At 42.8% G+C, this 23,108-nt stretch overlaps 1 protein-coding gene across 2 annotated transcripts in view; it reads right to left on the bottom strand.

The window, feature by feature from the left end:
* PCSK6 (proprotein convertase subtilisin/kexin type 6) overlaps window positions 1–23,108 on the bottom strand; it is a 205,996-nt gene that overhangs the window by 122,714 nt on the left and 60,174 nt on the right. For both annotated transcript variants that reach the window (XR_011030241.1, XM_068275084.1), the window contains exon 2: window positions 16,342–16,446. Coding sequence is in view for 1 of the 2 variants with exons in the window: in XM_068275084.1 (XP_068131185.1) it covers window positions 16,342–16,446 (105 nt within the window). In the remaining variant the exon portion in view is untranslated. The remainder of the gene's footprint in view (window positions 1–16,341; window positions 16,447–23,108) is intronic.

Below are 23,108 nucleotides of genomic sequence, written 5' to 3'. Positions count from 1 at the left end.
GGATGTGAGGAGAATCTAAACAGACACAGACAGCAATATCTGACCGGCAACGCTCATTATATTGAAAACTTAATAGGGTTGACAGTTCAGTTTTAAAGCTTTTGCAATGAATAATAAATGTGTAGCATGAGAAGATTCCCAACAAGTTTAATCAGTAAATAGCAAGGGATAAAAGGAGCACTCTTGTACCTAAAGCTTCGACACTCTCCTTAGTAACTCAGAAGGCAGAAAGAAAACTGAAACATCTATATAGTCATGTCCTGTCTGGCTGTCCTGCTGATCTTCTGCCTCTAATACATTTAAACCATAGACCCTGAACATGCATGCAGCAGATCAGGTGTTTGAAATTTTTTTTTCAATCTGACAAGATTAGCTGCATGTTTGTTTCTGGTGCGAGTCAGATACTAATAGAGCCAAGTAGAACAGCAGGGCTGCCAGGCAACTGGTATTGTTCAAAGGATACAGGAGGCAATTAAAAGAAAACCAATTTTCTTACCTGGGCTTCCTCTAGCCCCTAAAAGCCTCGGGTGTCCCTCGCTGCAGGTCCGCTCTCTACCAGTGGCTTGGGGTCCCGCCGTAGCAGCTGCCGACCTGGCCAGGTTGGCGGCTTCTGTGCATGTGGCCACTCCCATAAATTAACATGAATTTGCATCAACTTGGAAATATTAACATCTTATTGACCATCTCTACATAGTCAGTGATTTGGAGTAAATTTGTTATTTTTGGCAGAAGGGGGCCAAACGAGGGAAAGAAAAACTGTTTGATTTTGAGAATGAATATTCAGATTTTACACAAGTCAAGTAATAGCTGGCTCTAATGCTGGGAATACACGGTTCGTTTTTGCCTTCGTTTAAACCTTCGATTCGTTCGGTAAACGAATCGAGTGTTGAAAACGTATGTGAAAATAGTCATAATCTCATTATAGTTTCGATTAATAGACCCCAAAAACGAACGACTAGTGATCGAACATGTTTGATATTATCTCTCTTTATCCATCTAATCGAGCCATTGGTAGGCTTGATGGCTGTTCAGATCGATTATATATTCGTTTATGCTAGTCCGTCCCTGTAAAAAGGGATTTTCGTTTCGTTTCTTTGCAGCCTTCGATCATTGGAAAAACGAAACCATCAGAATCGAAAAAAAAAACGAAACCGTGGGTGGTGATATTAACCGTATGACCGATTATTTCGGGATCGAAAAGGACAAAAGGCACAATCGAAACGAAGGTTTAAACGAAGGCAAAAACGAACCGTGTATTCCCAGCATAAGGCTTCAATACTAATTTAACATTTTTCCCCCAATCTAATGCAACCTTTCCATTTGATACACTTTGGATTTTGGATTTCAAATCAGCGCACAGTAATAATAAAAACATCCTTCTATCTTCCAATATTGATACGATACGATTCTTTGTGCAATTCGATTACGATTCTATTTACGATCCGATTAAATCCGACATGTCCGATCAGTATTCAATTAGTTTCAATTCGATTTGCCATTGCAAAACAATGGCAAATCGAACTGAATCAAATCTCGATCGGACATGTCGGATTTAATCGGATCCTAAATAGAATCGTAATCGAATCGCACAAAGAATCGTATCGTGTAGATGGGGCTTTAGATTTAATCAAAATGGAAGAAGAAAGTGGTCAAATATGTTCACTGTGACACCTTACAGTATTAATGGATCACGATCGTGAAAAATGTTTTATCTTAAAATGCACATATCTCCCAGAGTAGAATGCACAATAAATTATTTTACTAGGTCATTGTCACTTACAGTGGGTACTAAAAATCTGACAGATCTGGCAGATTTTGAACTAGTCCATCTATTCATGGGAGAATGTCACCATTAACTTTATTCTTTACAAAAACACTTCCTGGAAAGGATCAAAGATGTCAGTCAACTTCCCTCCTTCGCACAGTTGGACCGAGCAACTGCAGTTCATTAAGGCTGCTTTCCCACCAGGACGTTGCATTTTAGGGGACGTTATAGGTCGCATAACGTGCCCCTAACGCAACGTCTGGTGGTGCTGGAGGAGGACGCTACCAAGAGCTGCGTTATGCAGCTCTTGGTGCGCCTTTTTTGTGCTGTGCGATGCGGAGACCACGTGATCCGCATCACGTGTTCCCGCCAGCCAATCGCTGCACAGAGCGGCTGCACCAGGAAGTAAACACTGCACTTCACAGTGCAGTGAATATTAATTAGCCATGTGGCTGGCCGTGGAGGAGGGGAAACTTCCTCCTCCAACATCACTGAGCATGTGCAAACAGTCTAACGCGGCTTAGCAACGTGGGCACTGTGAACAGCCCATTGATTTTTCATTGCTGTGCGGTGGGCGGCGTTACAGGCTGCACTAACGTGCGCCTGTAAGGTCTTACTGTGAAAGCAGACAAAGTGCTTAAAGCAGGGGTTCTCAAACTGGGAGTCATGGCACCCTGGTACACCTCAGCTTTCATCCCCATCCTTTGTGCACTGCCATCAGGTAATGCAACCGCACATTGATATACAATCGGTGGGTGAGTGACCACTTGGAGGGGGATGCTGCCTAATGGGGGTCACTGACTACTTGAAAGGAAAATGTGGCCTAATAAGCATCACCAGCTAAGGGGGTGGGGGCAGTGCTGCCTAATAACAGCATTTCAGCAGCTTTTGCACAGAGGTGCCTTGAAAATAATCCAAAGCCATTAGGGTGCCATCTCTCCAAAAAATTGAGAACATCTGGCTTAAAGAAATAACTGAGAATCTACCATGAGGAGATTGACTAGTCCAAAACACTACCTTACTGTAAGTGACAGAAACATAGGAAAAAGTAATTTATAGAACATTTTGCTCTGGGAGCAATGCACATTTATAGATTATACATTGTACAGTTTTTCGAAATAGATGCCCTTTACAGTGAGTTTGAAAGAAAAAAGAAAAAAAAAAAAAAAAGATACTCACCTAAGGAGAGGGAAGGCTCTGGGTCCTATAGAGCCTTCCTGTTCCTCCTACGGTCCCTGTGTTCCAGCGCTGGATCCCCCGTTAGACTGCTTACTTCCACTGCTGTGGGATGCTTTGGCAGGGTGAGCATGCAGTCTCACACACTTGCTCATACGCAGTACAGAGCGAACAGTTTTCAGGAGCATTTGGGAGCTCCCAAAGATTGCAGAAGCTTCCCACAGCAGTGGAAGTGAGCAGTCTCTGTCCCATCGGTCGGAAGCTTCTAATGGGAGATCCAGCACTGGAACACTGGGACCATAGAAGTACTCTATTAGCAGTACATGAGGAAAGGACCCGCTCAACTGGATGAATAAAAGTCAGATTTTTATTGGAAAAACATCAGTATTGGACAAACAGGCATATTAGCTACTCTATGCAGTGTTCCCCAACCCTGTACCCATGGCCCACCAACACTGCATGCTTTGTATAAAGCCACAGAGGTAGTTAATCAGCTTTGCTGCAACACTTATTACCTCACTTGTGAATATTTGTGGTTTTCTGCAAAACGTGGTGGGCCTTGAGGACAGGGTTGGGGAACTCTGCTCTATAGGACCCAGAGCCTTCCCTATTTGGGGAGTATCTTTTTTTTTTTTATTATTTGCTTCAGCCCCCCTTTTAAAAGTAAACATTTCAAAGAGTAAGGGCCCGTTTCCACTTTTCCACTTGTGCGGTGGGAATCGTCGTGGAAAAAATTTGCATGCGGATGCGAATTTCGCATGCGGTTCTATGCAAATTTTCATGCGTTTTCGCATACAATTTCGCATGGATGACTATGTATGCGAATTTAACCATGACAGTGCCTGTGTGCTTTTCCATTGTTTCTATGCGAATATCGTATGCGAATTTGCATGAAAATTCGCATACCAAAACTACATGCGATTTTCCTATTAAATACATTGTATACGAATCGCATAGCAGTATGCAGTATGCAAACTCTGATGGCTTGGCCGTGCAGATTTTTTCTGCCCACAAAAACGCTCAGAAATCCTGACAAGTGGAAACAGTCCCATCAAGCTTTAGTGTCCTCACTCAAACAGTTTAATTGGTTCTGTAGGGGTTAAAGTAAAAATAGAAATCAAACTGTAAGGAAAAGGATTTTGTTTGTAGAATAGTTCCAGAGTTAAGCTAGCAAATGTAATGCTACAGTTCAATTGCTTGAATCTGTTCTTGTGGCAGACACCTTCAGGGATGGAGCCGAAATATCTGAAAAACTGTTAAGACAATGCAAAACAATTGCTTGCATCAGTACATGAAATGAAATTAAAAGAATAGCAACAAATGGAAAAATACTCACTGGACAGCAAAGTGATGATTATACAGCACAGGCAATTCAGTGATAAGTATAGTCTAGTCTAATCTCTAAAAGCCTGTGGTTAGAAAACATCAAGGGTGGCTAATGGGATGACATTTTGTTTAATGTGCATTCCCCTTGCCCCCAGAGTTTTAGCACAGGCACTGAATCTACATAGACAAGAACAATATGGCACTTAAAAGCAGGGGAGTGCGAGGAAATTGAAAGTAGAAATGTCACCCAGCTACATGACAAAAAAGTGCCATGTCTGGAGAGACTAAGCACAGTCCAAAAATAACTGTGCTGCATTCCACAAACACGTTCAAACTTACACTTTCATCTCAGATATTAACCCCCTCTATTCCCAAATACCAGCAGTCGACACTGTATTGCTAGACTACAAGATAAATGCATTTCCTACAAAGCAAATTCAGTCACTAAACGACATGTGACTGTAGTCCATTAGCGAAGCAGGTCCTGCAAAGTCAGTTACAGGTGTAATTTGGTGGCAGTGGTAACAGACTTGAGTGCTGCAACTCGCTGCCTAAACTGAGATGTTCTTGCTACTTTTGCCCAATCCAGCACAATAAAAAATAAAAAATAAAAAAAAAAATACAAGAAGCACAGTGGCGTAGTGGTTAGCGCTCTCGCCTTGCAGTGCTGGGTCCCCGGTTCAAATCCCAGCCAGGACACTATCCACATCGAGTTTGTATGTTCTTCTGTGTCTGCATGGGTTTCCTTAGGGCACTCTTGTTTCCTCCCAGATTGCAAAAAACATACAGATAAATTAATTGGCTTCATCCCAAACTGGCCCTAGACTACGCTACATGCACTACACGATACATACATAGACATATGACTATGGTAGGGATTAGATTGTGAGCACCTCTGAGGGACAGTTAAATGACAAGTCAATATACTCTGTACTGCGCAGCGGAAGATGTCAGCTCTATATAAATACTAAATAATAACAGAAGTTGTAAATTGCACAAGCTGCAGTACGGAGCTAAAGAGCAAAACTTGGCCAATTGTCCAGGCTCTATAAACACTGAACTATCCGGGTGGAGCAGTGTGATAAAAAAAAAAGTCCATAAACTGTTTGACATCTTACCACAAAACTAACAGACATTATTAGATAAAACAGGTGAAAAACTCTTCACTCATCCTTGGCACTGATCCTTACACAGTGCCCAACACATCTGACAGCACTAAGGGCCCGTTTCCACTTGTGCGGTGCAATTCGCTGCGGTAAAAATTCGCATGCGGTTGTATGCGAATTTACATGCGAATTCAAATGAAAATTCGCATGGATGACACTGTATGCGAATTTAACCATGGCAGTGCCGGTGTGCTTTTCCATTGATATCCATGCGAATTTGCATGAAAATTCGCATACCAAAGCCGCAGGCGATTTCCCTATTAAAAACTTTAGCGGCGATTCACATGCATTCCACACGCAGGCGAATTCTGAGGGCTCTGCCGTGCAGAAAAATCCTGCACAGAAAAACGCTCAGGAAAACTGACAAGTGGAAACAGGCCCATCCACTTGTATTGGCTGTGCGAATCTGCATGCAGGAAACGCATGCAGATTCGCAATAGTGGAAAGGGGCCCTAACTGTATCAGGTTTGTAAAACTGTTGCTGTTCTCACTGAGCAAACTTCATCACTCAGACATGTGGAAACATATCCTAAGATCACATTTGTCACCTGATGCAAATTCTGCTTTTTGTACCCGGCTTATACTCATTCACGTATACGGATTGATTTATGCATGTCAGGCTGTCAGCTGTTTGATTGATTCAAGGAAGCCAGACAGTACATTTCTCCTTTTTTTAAGGAAGCTTCCCAAAGGCCTCCAAAGGCCTCATTCCACAGCATTTCCTCTTATCCTGGTTACAGTGTCACATGGTAAGAGAGGGTTGATGAGAGTTTTTCTGACTTTTTGTTGCTGGTCTCACGGTAGACCAATCCAAAATCAGCAGTTCGGGCTGGGACACACTACTGCAATTTAGTAAATTGCAGAACTGCCATGATTAAACTGCGATTCCTGGAGTGATAGTTATTGGACTACTGTAGCTACAGATGCAATCACTCCGGGATCTCTTCCAAAATGCTGCAATCGAGATGCTGCTGGTGGAACCACCCCATAGGTATCACTTTGCCGATCAATTTCTCCTAGTGGGTCCCAGCCCTTAGGCCTTGTTCACATTGTGTTCTGTTCGAGTGGCCGTCCGCGTTTGGCGCAATTTTTCATTCCGATTCCCGGCGATTACCTGCGCGCTATTTTTTTTTGTGAACCACTTTTCTAAGTGGCTTTGCAGAGAGATTGCGTTTTTTTACTTCCTGATGTCAGTCAGGAAGTGAACTCTTTGATCCGGAAAAAGAATAAATACAATGTATTTATTCTTAAAAACGCAAACGTAATCGCAGCACAAAGCGATTTTGTGAGCATTTGCGTTTTTCCTATACCTTCCATTGAGGCAAAATCACCTAAAAAATGGCCCATGCATCGCTTTTCTGAGCGGATCGGAAACGAACCGCTCAGATGTGAACTCTCTCAGAGATTCATGGTGATTTTGAAAAATCGCCAGCGCTTAAAAAAATGAAAAAAACGCCTCTAGTGCGAACAAGCTCTGACTGTATTTAAATGATCCAACTTCAGACTGCACAGTAACTGCAACAAAAATTAGAATCAATTTGGAAAAGATTGCAATGAACGGGTCATCTCTAAAGAAGATGACCTACGTAGGCACATTTATAGTTAAACAGTTGAATAAGTAATGAACCTGAAACTGTGAATGACACCTACAAAAAACAAAACAAAAAAAAAACATTCCCTAGGCCTTCTGAAAAATGCTGCCTAGACACATCTATATCAGCCAAACCCTGTAAATTACTATATTTCACAAGCATACATCTTCAAAATGTGTGCTATATTTAAAGAAACCTACAACTATGATTACAGAAAAGGCGAAAAATATACATGCTCAGACCTTAAGAAATGTACGACACACCAGACATTTACATTTCAATTCCTTACAGATGGAAAGCCTTTTCTCCTCCATATGATCAGCTTCTAAAACTATAAACACGCAGGTGTACGTATGATGTACACATTTCAGCAACCATATGCTATAAATACATGAAAGGCTCGGACCATCTGTGTTCTGAATGATCACATCCTTGGAAGCTCTTTTAACCCAACGAGCTCGTACTTGATGGAAAGAACTTATCATTCCAAAACGACTTTCATAGCGGTAAAGAGTCATAGAAATATAACAAAAGACAAATTGCCCTTTACTCGTGTGGTTGGGTAAAGTAATAGAACTACACATGTAATCATTAACATACGGATAAGTTAATTGGCTCCCCCTAAAATTGGCCTTAGACTACAGTACTTACACTACATAATATAGACATATGGCAATTGTAGGGATTAAATTGTGAGCTCCTTTGAGGGACAGTTAGTGACAAGACAATATATATATATATATACACTGTACAGCGCTGCGTAATATGTCGGCGCTATATAAATACTAAATAATAATAATAATAATAATTACAGGTTAGCTGATATACTAAAAATGATAATGAAGACATTGATTGATTTTGACTACTCCCTTCCGTCTGCACTGACCTCTGCCTGGTTTTGACTACTCTCTGCCTGCCACTTAAAGAGACTCTGAAGTCTAAAAAAAAAAGTATTTTTATTTAACAAATATGTTTAATACTTTAGCCCTAACTAAACCACCGCTGTACGCTATCTAACTACCCACTAACTCAGTGGGGGGGGGGGGGGGGGGGCAATCCGGGCAGCGCTTCAGTGTGAGGCAGGGCTATGAGCCGCAGCCCTGCCTCACACGCGTCTATCAGCCCGGATCGCCGCCTCTCCCCACCCCTCTCAGTCTTCCTTCACTGAGAGGGGCGAGGGAGAGGCGGAAATCCGCCACTGACACTGACAGACGCGTGTGAGGCAGAGCTGCAGCTCATAGCCCTGCTTCACACGGAAGACGAGAGGGTAGCAAAATCCACGACCAAGAAAGTCGTGGATTTTGCAGGGGAGAGGGAGGGCGAGTTAGGGGGGATTTAGATATTTTATAGCAGCGGGAATGCGGCGGTTTAGTTAGGGCTAAAGTATTAAACATATTTGTTAAATAAAAAGCCTTTTTTTGAGACTTCAGTGTCTCTTTAAGACTGATAGGAAAGGGAAAAAAGTCTGAAAGGAATAACGCTTCTACTGTCCCGATTGTGATGTGCCATTCCCACCTTCAAAATATACCACACGTGGGAGGAGTAGTAGGTATATATGTACATACTGTATAGCCTGGTGCCTTATTTGTACAGTTTCACAATTTTTTAAGATTATGCATAAATGAAATTATTTCAAAAATGTTGTGTTCTAGTCTTATTATACGCAGGATGTCTACAAGACCTTTATTCTGATATATTTTGTTGAGTTATGACTTCAGAATTGGAGGCCTAAAATTCTTGGACATTTTTTTTACTGCTTTTAGACCCATAAATCCAGACAGAAATAAACCGCCCGGGAGGTTTATGGTAAAGGTCAATCTCATTGGCTCAGGTAACATATATTCCCTTTCCCCAATTAGTGCTGTATAAAATAGTGCCAGAGGTGTGCACAGGAGCAAGCCTAATCGTGCACAGCTGTGCTTCATCTATAAAATGTATATTTTACGTCCTCGTGGCTTAGATGAAGTCACAGAGTATGTAGATATACTGTAGTGGTGGATAAAGTAGTTAAAGGTTATTTTGCTGTTGCTTATCTTTTAGAGCAGAGCAGGAGTTCTGAGCTTAGGTCTTCTTTAAAGCAGAACTACGGTCACCATTAGACTGTGTCTAAAATGTTTCAAATATCAAAATTTCCCACGTCAAGGGGCTAAAAACCCCAAATGTAACAAATATCTCCGCCCTGACCTTGGGGTCTGAAACTGTAAAGGTGCGTACACACGTCAGATAAAAATGAAAGATCACAGATCAATTTTATCCCCTTTCATGTAGTATGAGAGCCATACTCTACACAGTCTATTCTATGGAGCTGAACTCCCCATCAGATAGAAATCTTTGCAAGATGCTGCACACACAGATGCTGTAGACATTCAACAGATCAGTATCTGCAAAAGATCAGTTCCTGCAAAAGATCCATTCCTGCAAAATGCATTCATAGTCTATGATATCTGCAGATCTCATACACACCTTGTTACAGGACATTCATCTGCAGATCAGACAATTATCTGCCGATCTGAAGATCCAACCTGGTGAATCTGATCTACATATAATTGTCCGTTAAACAAGGTGTGTATGAGGATCTGCAGATATCATAGACTTTGAATGCATTTTGCAGGAACGGATCTTTTGCAGGAACGGATCTTTTGCAGGAACAGATCTTTTGCAGATACTGATCTGTTGCATGTGTACAGCATCTGTGTGTGCAGCATCTTGCAAAGATTTTTTCTGATGGGGAGTTCAGCTCCATAGAATAGACTGTGTAGAGTATGGCTCTCATACTACATGAAAGGGGATAAAATTGGTCTGTGATCTTTCATTTTTATCTGACGTGTGTACGCACCTTTAAATCATATATGTATATGTGTTCTGCTGACTTTCTTTTGATTTGCTTTTTGAATATTTGACCTGGTCACGTTGGGTGGTCATGTGTCCGCTGCCTTTTCTTTTTTCTTTTTCCTTTTTTCTTTTCTCTTCTTCTCCTTTTTCCACCCTTCTTCCTCTTTGTCTCCTTTTCCTTTCCCCCCTTTTTATCTCTTCCCTTTTTCCTTTTCCTTCCCTTCCCCTCTATGCCCTTTCTCTTGTCTCTACAGCTGATCCATAGAGTCCCCACTGGTGTCTAATGATCAATTTCAAAGGAGTTTGTCAAAATTAAGATTAATTTTATTTATGTAATTTATTTTGTTTGGTTAAGGATTAATTTATGCATATTTTTGCCCTATCACGTCCAATAGGATATATGATATTGAATTTGTTATGAAGTGTGTCCTCATTTCCAGCCTGCTTATGCGCTCTGGGCTCCCCCGTCCTGCCCTGTCCCTGCCACCTGGTGCCGCTGGCGCACCCGAGTGGAGCGCATTTGCGTTCCGGCGGCTGTTCGCGTGCGCCTCCGCCTTGAGCGCGTCTCGCGACGTTTGGTCGCGTGCCGCAGCCTCTCCGCGCAGGCGCGAGTGGCGGCGATGACGTGGGCGGGGATGGGTGTGCCCGGGGCGGGTGCAGCCCGGATATATACGCCATTACGGCGTGATGGATGCACTTGTCGCTGTCCGCCTTTGAAAAAGCCGCGAGAGGCGGCGAAACATGTCAGGCCTCTGACAGCAATTCATGCTGCCCCCGACATTGCTCCGGGACCCACTGTACTCCTCCACGTGTCTTCCATACAGCAACAAGATGGTAACTATGGACGGTGCTATTGTGTGCATATGAGCTGGTCAGCTTTGGCTTGTCCTTGTGCGTCTGCTTCATGCTGCTTTTATCTGCTGCCGCCCTACATCAAGTGCTTTCCATGCTACATGTCTCTGCGATTGAGGGACACTCAGGTCTGCATACGTGTTTGCCCTGCCATGCCAACTGTTGATGTAGTGAAGCGATGTGTACTGCCTGAATCATATTGACGCCTGACAAACACTACATTCTACCTGCTGCTGTCTCATTCTGCTATTTGCCTTGTATCAAGTGCTGTTCCATGCCATATGTCCCTGCAATTGGGGGATACTCAAGACTGCCTAGGTCAGGGGTCTCAAACTCGCGGCCCGCGGGCCATTTGCGGCCCTCGATACAATATTTTGTGGCCCCAGGGCCCCAGAGCTTGTAGGAGCCCCCAGTGGCTATAAGAGGAAAAAAAAATTTTCAAATCGGCCTCATAGTTTTTGAGAAAATCGATTTTAAAGTTGCAAAGGAAAAAAATACACATTTAAAAACCCGCCGACTTTAATGGTTAATAGCAAATTCACCTTAAATGCTAGAAACCCTAAATTTGCAGGATATGTTAAGGAGATCATTAGGAATAAGAGGAAAAAACAATTTTTCAAAAAGACCTTATAGTTTTTGAGAAAATCGATTTTAAAGTTTCGAAGGAAAATAGTATACTTTTAAATGCGGTAAATGTCACTTTTAGTAGCAAGCCTAGCGGTAGTGTAATTTTACATGTATCAAAAGAAAGAGCAATACATTTCCTGACAGGGTTTCCAGGGGGTCCATACGCAGCCGCAGCGATTTGGCCAGGGATCGCTATACAGCCGCAATATGGCTGTATGAAGATTCCTGGCATTTTTTCCTATTTTCCCATTATTTTTTTTTATGTTTAGAGTGTGGGAATTTTGTTTTTTAAATTATTTGGGGTCCCCCCTCCTGAAACTTTTTAACCCCTTGTCCCCCATGCAGGCTGGGGCAGCCAGAATGTGGAGCTCCGACCGATTGGGGCTTCACACCCTGACTATACCAGCTGCAAAAAAGGTCCCTTAATGCCGATTTTTGTTCCAGGGTATCTGTTGGGGGGGGGGGGGGGGGCAGGTTTATTTTGCTCTGGGGCCCCATTGTTGCTTAAACCGGCCCTGCCTGCCAGCAAAAGCAAAAGAGACACGGAAGCGAACTATATTTGCCCATTTTACCTTATAGTTCGCTTCAGTGCTCCCAAGTAATCGGCCGCATACCCGCCGCTAAACAAGGGCTGCAGACCCCCAAATCCCCCGCGCAAACATCCACGACTGCGTTGAGGGGCAGAGCTTCCAGCTGTAGCTCTGCCCCTTCTGACGTCAATCGCCGCCTCTCCCGCGCCCCTCTGTGAAGGAAGAGTGAGAGGGGCGGGCAGAGGCGGCGATCCGCCGCGATTGACGTCAGGAGGGGCAGAGCTGAAGCTGAAAGCTCTGCCCCTTCCAGGAAATGCCGGCGGATTGCCCCTCGGGGCGATTTGGGGGCTCTGCAGCCCTCATTTTGCGGCGGGGACACGTGATCTCCCTTATGCGGCCCAGCCTCATCCTGACTTTGCCTCCTGCGGCCCCCGGGTAAATTGAGTTTGAGACCCCTGGCCTAGGTGTTTGCTCACCTGTTGCATTTTTCATCAATTGCTATACCAATGAGACGCCTTTCCTGTTGCTCAAGTAACTGTGATCCTTGATAAATCCCTATTTTGTTGGGGGCTGATTGATCTCAATGTCTGTCACAGACCAAGAAGTTATACAAACCTTCTCTGTTGCTGGTTCAGCATAACCATCTTTTTACCACTCTAGGACCATCCATCATTAGCTATCTGACTTGTGACCTATACACCAATCAGTAACTTTGAGCTACTACTTACCTTGGTACTGGAACTTATGCTGCTATAGACAACTGTGTGGAGTCCTTTTTGCTTTTTTGTGGGGTTTTTTGAGGACTGCAGCCTCTTTAATTTCCTGGGGGTAATCTCGGGGATATTTGAGCCATTTATGTGTTTTGTACATATTGTTATTTGATGTTATGTATGTCCTTATAGATATGTTTTTAATTAATAAAGATGTTTTGTAATTTTTCATGCACCCAAGAGCCAACTCTCTTTTCTTTGTTAGTATGTCTAAAATGTTTGCATCCTGCTTTTTGTAGCATACAAAAACTGCATCTGAAAAGCAAATGCTGTTCTTAAACATTAACATTTATTTTCCCTGAACTGGAGCACACAGTTCTGCCTACAGAAAGCTGCCCACTCAAATGTATCCTGGGAGAGAAATACAGCATTAACAGATGGGGAATTCTTTCCCAGCATGCATCTCAGCAGCTTCCTGCAGGCACAATCATGTGGCCTCTGCTCAGGGAAAATGAAGGGTTTTAAGCGTAAAAAAAAAAAACTTGACTTTGCAGTGTTCAATTGTTTTTATTTTCCCTGAGCAGAGGCAAACAAAAACAATTGAATACTGCAAAGTCAAGGTTTTTTTTACACTTAAAACCCTTTATTTTCCCTGAGAAGAGGCAAACAAAGGGTTTTAAGCATAATAAAAAAAAACTTGACTTTGCAGTGTTCACTTGTTTTTGTTTGCTACAAGGATATTTATTTGTCACAATTTGTGATAACTGAATTAATGTTTTAAAGAGAACCCGAGGTGGGTTTGAAGAATATTATCTGCATACAGAGGCTGGATCTGCCTATACAGCCCAGCCTCTGTTGCTATCCCAAACCCCCCTAAGGTCCCTCTGCACTCTGCAATCCCTCATAAATCACAGCCACGCTGCTGACAAACAGCTTGTCAGAGCTGGCTGTGTTTATCTCTATAGTGTCAGTCTGCTGCTCTCCCCGCCTCCTGCAGAACTCCAGTCCCCGCCTGTATCCCTTCCCTCCCTGCTGATTGGAGGGAAGGGACGGCGGCAGGGACCGGAGCTATGCAGGAGGCACGGGAGCAGCTGAGACTGACACTACAGATGTAAACACAGCCTCACAGCATGGCTGTGATTTTATGAGGGATTGCAGAGTGCAGGGGGACCTTAGTGGGGTTTGGGATAGCAACAGAGGCTGGGCTGTATAGGCAGATCCAGCCTCTGTATGCAGATAACATTCTTTAAACACACCTCGGGTTCTCTTTAAGTTCATCGGGGGAAAAAAATACAAATTAAAATGGATCTTTTCCCTCGTCAATTAAAACCCCTATACATACACACACAAAAAAAAATATAATAATAATAATAGAAATACAAGACTATTGTTGACTAGTTAGACACTGCCCTGCTAGGCTCATCATTGTTCCTGCATTTTGGCACTATACTGGCGTGTGTAGACTCTCTCCCTCTGTCATGCTGGAAACAATGAGTGCTGCACTGCTATTCCAGGCAGTCATACTCATACACACAACTCATAATAATGAAAGTGGCAGGGCAGTGCTAAAGTAGTCAGCACTAATCCTGCTGTGAGTTATGTTTTTTTTTTTTTGGGGGGGGGGGGGGGATTTAGGGGGCCTTAACCAAAATTCTTGCAATAAATTGCTATTTTTCTGCATACACCAAGTCAATTTAGATTGAGGCAGTGGACACACAATCTTTTCAATAGGATTAACTAAAGTAGAATCCCTTTATACTAAACTCCAAAGGACCGAGCAAAGAAGTTTACTAAAACAGAAGTTCACTTTATTAGGAATTGTTATACTCGAGCACACAATGAATATTGTAGTACTGTATCTTCGTTCAAGAAATGGGACTAATTTTTTTTTCAATGCTTCAGCAAACGAGCACAAACAGCATCTAAGCTAGCTTAAAATGCACAGTGCTCAGTATGCAAGGATTTGCATACAGTAATCATGCAACAGCTTGCACAGGAAGCACAGGTCTCAACTAGTTAATGCAGATACAGTACTGATAGTGTGCTCCTCTGTCCACATTTCTGCGCAGCCTGGATGATACTGGAGTACTGCAGCCATGCACAAGCAAGTCAAAGATGACAGGTATACAGAAGAGGGAAATATTATGTAGAAAGAACAGAGGCGCCAGCAGGATAAAATCAGGTAATAAAATGTTTAAAAGTGCTTTGGAGGCAGCGGTGGACTTACCTCCTGTAAGCAGACACTATAAACTGTCAGTTCAAATCTAAATAAATTTTATTGGCATACTCCAAGGGGGTCGCAACGCGTTTCACAGGTGTAAACCTGCTTCCTCAGGCAATAGAACATAGGAGCATACAACAGTAAAAGGTCCGGGTAACACCTGGCGCCTCAGTCTTACTGTTGTATGCTCCTATGTTATATTGCCTGAGGAAGCAGGTTTACACCTGTGAAACGCGTTGCGACCCCCTTGGAGTATGCCAATAAAATTTATTTAGATTTGAACTGACAGTTTACAGTGTCTGCTTACAGGAGGTAAGTCCACCGCTGCCTCCAAAGCACTTTTAACATTTTATTACCTGATTTTTATCCTGCTGGCGCCTCTGTTCTTTCTACATAATAAAGATGACAGGTATTTCCCTCAGTAATCAGGCAGCAGCTTACACAGGAAGCACAGGTCTAACTGGCTGGTGCTTTTAGGCTGCTTTCACAGTGGGACGTCACAGGCGCACGTTAGAGCAGCCTGTAACACAGCCCACCGCACAGTAATGAAAAATCAATGGGTTGTTCACAGTGCCCACGTTGTGTTACATTGTAACGCTAGACGTCAAGAGAAAGTACTGCATGCAGTACGTTATAGGCGGCTATTTGCGTTAGACTGCTTGCACATGCTCAGTAATGTTGGGGAGGAGGGGAGAGCGGCCAGGCACATGGCTAGTTAATATTCACTGCACTTTGTGACGTGCAGTGTTTACTTCCTGGAGTGGCCGCTTTGTGCAGCGATTGGCTGGCGGGACCACGTGATGCCGTATGCGTCACAAAGTACGCATCACGGCCTCACGGACGCCAGAGTGAGCTGCAGCAGCTCACTCTGGCGTCCACATCCAACACCACTAGGCGTTGCGTTAGGGGCACGTTATGTGACCATAACGTCCCCTAAAACACAACATCCTGGTGGGAAAGAAGCCTTAAGGGAAATACACGCAGGCTCAGAGTACTGTACAGATAGCAAGCAGGCTACAAGTGGCTGCCAGCCCGCCCAACGACCATAACTCATGGGTCTCCGACTGACGTATGACACATTCACCCACCCATTTTCCATTATAGCCAGATGGAGATTACTGCAGGGGCCAAAAGACTGGTTTACTATAACATAAGTTCAATTATATCAGAGTTTACTATACCAGGCGTTACTCATATATACTTATAACGGTTCTTAGCCAGGATCTGGACATTTCGTTTATTATACCCGAATGTTTATCAGAGTTTACCATAATGAGATTGTACTGTAGTTACAGAAATGTGTGACAGATGTAATAAATGATAACAAAACAAATTCTTATTTAATAAAGTTATGTGAAGTTCAGTAACCCAGCAACAATAGAAAAAAAATACTGGGATTTAGAATTACTGAATACGGGTGAACCAAAGTTTAGCCCTCACAGGATGCTATTTTACTACACTTTGCAGATTCATTTTAAAAAATGTTTTTGTTCCAAAAAGCATCAGTCCATTTAATGTTATTTGTGGGTAGCAAGTAAACTCACATTTGGATCCATCTGCAGGAAGTTGTGCGTCCCACGGCTGCTGTAAGTGGATCGCTTAATGGTTTTGCTGTGATAAAAGTGATAGTAATTTTCAAGGCTTCCAATCTACAAAATGAAAACACAAAACAAATGTTAGTGAAACAAAACAAAATACACTAATGAAGCAAAGCTCTGCAGGAAGAGGTGCTAAAAGCACTACAACCCTAGGGAGAGCTTCAGATATCGAGGGCCCGTTTGCACTTGTGCAGTGCGAATTAGTTGCAGAAAACGCATAAACGAATTTGCATGCAGATGCAAATTCGTATGCAAATTTTAACGCAAATACGTGTACGTTTTTGCGTATTTTTGTATGTATGCGAATTTAACCATGTCAGTGCCTGTGTGCTTTTACATTGATTTTAGGCAAAAACGTATGCGAATTCGCATGAAAAATTTGCATAGCGAAAACGCATGCAAATTTCCTATTAATTACATTGCATGCGAATCGCACACCACCTTGCGGTGTGTGAATTCCGATGGCTCTGCTGTGCATATTTTTCTTGCACAGCAAACCGCACAGATTTCCTGACAAGTGGAAACAGGCCCATTTACTATCATTGGCTAGGCGAATCTGCATGCAGATTCGCTATAGTGGAAACTGTCCCTTTTCTATTTGACAACAGAGTTCTGTTATTGAATAAGATAAGTACAGTATTGCCTTTTTAAAACAAGGTATTGATTGTATCACCACCTTCATGTAACCAAGATGTAAAGGGATTGGTTTTGCTTTAATTACACTCTTTCCTCTAACCTCCCTGGCGTTCAATTTCTGCTGGATTTCTGTGCAAAATGTGGTTTAATGAATTTTCATTAAATATTTGCCTGTAACTTACCAAAATGTGCCAAGCAAAGGTCTAGTATACATTTTGAGCATAGTAAAAAGTTAAAAACGCAAAATCACGTCAGCAAATGAATTGCATTTGTCCATTTCTGTCAGGCCAACTCTTCAGCTCTTTAGCTTTTTGGCAGAAAACATACAGGATTTTTGCATCTGGTTTTTCACATTTAAGTTCACTTTCCTGTGCGGATTTTCGCATGCAGATTGCCAGAGCATGTGAAAATTCACATAGGAAAATGAATTGTAATGTAATCTGAACCCTGCCTAACAGCTGCTGGACGAGCCTGACTCGTCCATACTGTTTTCAGCTAGTTTTCCTTAAACAAGTCAAACTCACCTTTACCGACAGGGAGGTTAAAGAGAACATGTACTGAAAAAAGGGCCCCTGTCCTCAGTCCCATGGTAGTCTCTCTAGGCCCCTCCAAAGCCACAGCTGACAAATTGTCAGGCTGTGGCGTAGGCGAATTAGCACCTGCAATATTTACCTTCCCCGGCTCCAGCACAGGCGCAGTAGCGGCTCGGATCAGGCGGAACTAGCAGATCCCAGTAGGGTCCGCTCTACTGCCTAGGCGCAAGTCACCTGCGCAGTAGAGTGGATCCTACTGGGATCGGCAAATTGCACCTGATCCGAGCCGAGAGCAGCTACTGGCGCCTGTGCTGGAGCCGGGGAAGGTAAATATTTACATGGCTGCCATTCGGAGCAGCCTAGAGAGACCACCGTGGGATGGAGGAGGACCGGGGAAGCCTCAATCGGATCCAGAGGCTTCCCCCTCCCGAGGTAAGTACCCCCCAGGGGCTCTTTTTGCAGTAGATTCCCTTTAGGGACCACTACAGCAAAAATGCTGACATGCTGCTACCTCCATATAGTGGACACCCAATGTAATGGCAGCAGTAAATGAATCCTCAATATACATCAATCATAAAAACAACTCCAAATACTCAAATACCATATCAATATCTCAGAATTTATCATCAATTAGTAGGGCTGCTGACAGGAAGGGTTCCCCTCTTCATTTGGCCTCTTCCACCTAACCCAACACCTACAGAAGAATCCCTTAGAAAATCATCCATAAACATTCATGGACTACAAGAGAGAGAGCTTGCAGATATCTAAACTATAAAAAAAAGTGTTAAATATCCGTCTAGCTCCACCACATTATCCTAGAAGCTGCTAATAGAAAGGATTGATGTCACTTCGTAGATTGGACACAGGATTACAACTTTTCATGACCCTCAGCAGTAATGGTAAGCTGCTAATATCCAACCGACATTGCCGAGTCCGGATCACTGATTTATATGTGGCTCTGCAGACCTTCGTGCAACAATAAATGGAGTAAATTCACAATACTAACTCCTGTTGACATGCCAAAGCAGGAAGTACAGCCATATTGATTTTTTAGCAACTTCTGCAAGAGCTACAAGACATAATAGACGAGCAGAGGCACAAGGATATCTTCATTTAGCTATACGCATTCATATTTTGCCAGGAAATCCTTATTACCTGTTCTGTCCCAGCCTGTGGCTACCCTCGTTTTCTCAAAGTTACTTTTTCCAGCTCTTGTAACTCTTGTTAGTGGTACAATATATTGCCTAAAGATGAATGCGCCAAGGCTATCTTCAAGGTTCACCAACAATACAGGTCTTAAGAAAACCACAAATTCACAGGTGGGGTAATTAGCTTCTCATCAGTTAACTACGTCTGTGGATTTCCACACTGCACTGTCGGTAGGCCTTAAGAACAGGGTTGGGAAACATGGGCCTAGATACACATTTAAACAGTCTCTTGGTTCTCTTAACGATCGACGTCTCATGACTGTACACCATAACTAACTTGCTCTGTCAGTATGTGCATTGAACTTCTTAATATCTTTTTTTATTACTCCGTGTATTCATGTACACATTCAAGCTTGTTGTATGGGGACAGATGGGCCTTTGTTTTGGTCACATTTTAAAAACTGGTGTTTTTTTATTTTGTTGAGTTGTTAAGTCAGATTATGGCAGATTCGCCATCACTTGCATCCGAGATTTGTTGCAAGGGGTCACAGAAGGTGGGAGATGTATGTGGACTTGGGTTTGTAGGCTTTGAGAACCATAAAGGGGTCTCTAGGACTTGATTTATTGCACCCCTAAGTGACCAGGAGATTTTTGTCTACGGATGCCAAGTAATTATTTCTGTACACGTCTTGGTGTAACCATGGATCTATATTGTAATAATGTTGTTACCTACTCACGGTTTGTGCATAAAAAGCTATGTAATATATACTTTGAATGTTTTACATATGGCATTGCAGTAAATAAAAATTTGTTTAAAAACAAAAAAACAAAAACGTGTTTTAGTAAATGCTTTTTCATGACAAATTTTGCAAAAGTTAGCCTAAAAAAGCAGCAACAAAAAAAAAATGTTCCTATACAAATTGTTTTCAACTGTATAAATTGCCAGGATTCAAGGTTAACCATTCTCTTTCTCTTATGCTAGGTTCACACTGGGGCATTGCGTTGCGTTCTAGTATACAACGCAACCAAAAAACCATTTGCAGTGGCATGAGATGTAACACAAGCAAAGAAGCAACTAACCAATGTGCTCCTGCATTGACTGACATGGTTCACATCAACACGTGCGATTCTAGCAACACACTGCATGTTCTGCATTGTAATAACAAAGTCCATTGCATGTCAGTGCAACTGGTGAGGTCTGTGTTCATAGACTAGAATCGCGCTGCAATACAATGTTCAAAAGTGTCAGTTTGAATGCAACAAGTCATTGTGCATGTACCCTTAGTTTTTGAGTTATAAAACATTTGGATGCCTTGCAGTGTACAGATTAATTACACTGTACCCAAATAAGCATGCTTGTGTCCATTTCTATAGATGAAAGCATTTCAGTAGTTGCCATTAAAAATAAAAAATTGCCAGACACCGAAATGCATTTAGCGTATATATTCGCATATAAGCTAACCCACATATAACCCGAGGTACCAACTTTTCCCTCAGAAACCAGGAAAAAGTGATTGACTCGCATATAAGCCCCCTCCTTAGTATAGCCCCCTCCACAGCAGCCAGATGTGCCCCCAGTACAAGCCATGCCCTGTCCCATAGCCAGATGTGCCCCAGGATGATACAGCTGTGTCTCAAGACGCCACTAGATGGCGTTATAGATTTGAGACAGAGCTATTGCCACACAGGAATAATCCCCTATCATTGCACCGCTGACATGTTGCTTGCACACTCCAATCCACATGCCAGGGGACAAAGGTAAGAGCAGGATCACTAGTGCAAGATCCTTACACTCCTCTCTGTCTGTAACAAAACCTGCTCCACCATTTGTTCTGCTCCACTGACTCACATATAAGCCGTAAGTAAGAGGTCACTTTTCAGCACATTTTGTGTGTTGAAAAATTAGGCTTATATGCAAGTATACAAGGCATCTAAAGGTGGTATTCGTTTATCTACTATTTTGCCAAATGTTTATCTTAATTATTTGTCTTTTATATTTAAAAAAAAAAAAAAACACCTTTTACCGTATAGATTTTCAGAATTTTCTGGCACTGACCTTTTCTTTTCACGTTGCTTTTCTGCTTACACGGCACACAGGAAGGTATACACACATTGTGGGGAGGCAAAGGCTTCTCACGTGCTGAACAGATCACATTGCACCAGAGCTCCAACCACAAAACTGTTCTGATCAGCTTTTGCAGAAGCAAAGCCATAAAGCTTCATTGAACAATTGCTAAAGTAAACTACCCATTTCATTTATTAGATCTAAAAACTTTGCCAGGTCAATCTGTGGCCAAAATTAGTGTTTCTTCAACAGCTGAACATCTTTCCCTCAGATGCAATAAGGTGTTCCCAAAAATAGTGGCAATCTTCCACAGAAATCAACATTTAGGGCAGAGACATTGCAGAGTGCTTTTCAATCAGTTTTCATTTTTTAAAACATGATCCCATTGACTTGCATTAAAAGACAACTGAAGTGAAAAGTATACCGAGGCTGCCATATTTATTACCTTTTAAACAATGCCAGTTCCCTGACAGCCCTGCTGATCGATTTGGCTGCAGTGGTGTCGGAATCACACCAGAAACAAACATGCAGCTAATCTTGTCAGATCTGGCAATTTTAGAAACCCCTGATCTGCTGCATGATTGTTCAGGATCTATGGCTAAATGTATTAGAGTCAGAGGATCAGCAGGATAGCCAGGCAACTGGTATTGTTTAAAAGGAAATAAATATGGCAGCCTCCATAGAACTCTTGCTTCAGTTGTCCTTTAAAATCGCGGTAAAATCGCAGCAACTGAGATTTTTTAACTACATTTTTTATATTTTTTTTTTTTTTCATAAAATCGCTGCGATTTTGCCAAGATTTTACAGCTATTTTAATGCAAGTCAATGGAAGCGTGTTTTTTTAAAGAAAAACGAAACTGGATCGACAAGTGCTCTGCAGCTGGCCACAATAGCAGCATAGGGGGCGATATACAGGCTGGGAACGCGAAGAATCACTCGCGTTCCCATGCCTGTCGGCCGGTGACGGCCAAACCGAAAGTGTTCGCCGGCGGGTCCTGGAGCGTCAGAGCGGGGCTGCGAGGGCACCGATCGGCTGCTGGGGGCTGAGGGAAGCCCCAGGTGAGTAAATCTCATTTTTTATCGTTGACTTAAGTTTCCCTTTAAGTGAAACTAATTTCAGAAGCCACCCTGGAATAGCGTACGGAAACAATCTAACTACCACAAAGGACGAATCAGCCTACCGTAGTTGGAAAATACATTACAGCAATTATCTTGAAGACAACCAATTAATTAGCACTTGTTTCTGGAAAATATTCCTCAGCAATGAAAAAAAGCAAGTTTTTTTGGCAGGAGGTATCTTTAAATCTAAGTTCTAAGACAATGCTCTCACTGAAATGCCAGCTAATTAGTTTGGATTTGCTGAATGTGACAATCTACAAGAAGACAGATTTTAAGCACTGAGTGCTTTCTAGTTAAATTTGTGAACTTGCAAAGACAGATTGAGGGTTGGTAGGTAGGGGTAAAAAAAATGTGATGTTTAATTGTTGGAAGCATAAAGAAGTGGTGGATGGGGGTTCAGGAGAGGTGTGATGGAGGGAAAATGAAAAGGATAGATAAGGCATGCAAGGTGGGGGTCAGAAGTGATGGTGTGCGTGTGGGGGGGGGGGGGGGGGGCTGTAAGAGGGATGGGGGGGGTGATGACAGGGGGCAGAAAGATAATGGATGGGTGTTTGAAAGGGGGCCAGAAGAAGTGACGGGGGAATGGATATTTGGGGTCAGGAGAGGTGACATTGGTAGGGGCGTGGAGTAGGATAGGTGAGTAGGTTGGATGAAGGGAGGTGACATGGCAACTGGATGGATGGATAGGTGCTATAGGCCGGCAGAGGGGTGCCCACTAGAGGCTGAAAGAGGGGTGCGCACAACTTTGAGACACCGGCATATACAGATACACAGGGAACAACATGCACGGATCCAGGATGGTGGATGGAGATGTATGGAAAATGTCAGCGAAAGACAGTATACACATATAGAAAGACAAGCACACAGAGATATTCAGCTCCCTATAGGCATTTCTGTTCAGAACGGGGTTGCAATTGGGTTCTTTTGAACTGGCAGGCCTGCATGCAACAAGAGTGCAGTTTATAGCAGGGGTAGTGCAAGGTGCAATTTGGAATGGCCATATAAAGGCATCAAGTCTTTTTTTTTTTTTTCTTTTTTAGTGGATGGGTGTTAGGTTAAGGGAACCATGGAAAGTGTAACTGGGGGAGAAAGGAGTGTTAAAAATGATAGATGAGGGGTGGGTAAAGTGAATAGGCAGTGGTTGAAGAGAGGTAACACGCGGGGTGCAAGATTAGGTAAACAGGTGGTTGTACCAGGCAGGTGACATGCAGA

This window comes from Hyperolius riggenbachi, chromosome 3 (assembly GCF_040937935.1).
Source record: "Hyperolius riggenbachi isolate aHypRig1 chromosome 3, aHypRig1.pri, whole genome shotgun sequence".
Classification (NCBI taxonomy): Eukaryota; Metazoa; Chordata; class Amphibia; order Anura; family Hyperoliidae; genus Hyperolius; species Hyperolius riggenbachi.
The sequence above is the reverse complement of the archived record's forward strand: the minus strand, read 5'-3'. Positions and strand labels throughout refer to the sequence as shown.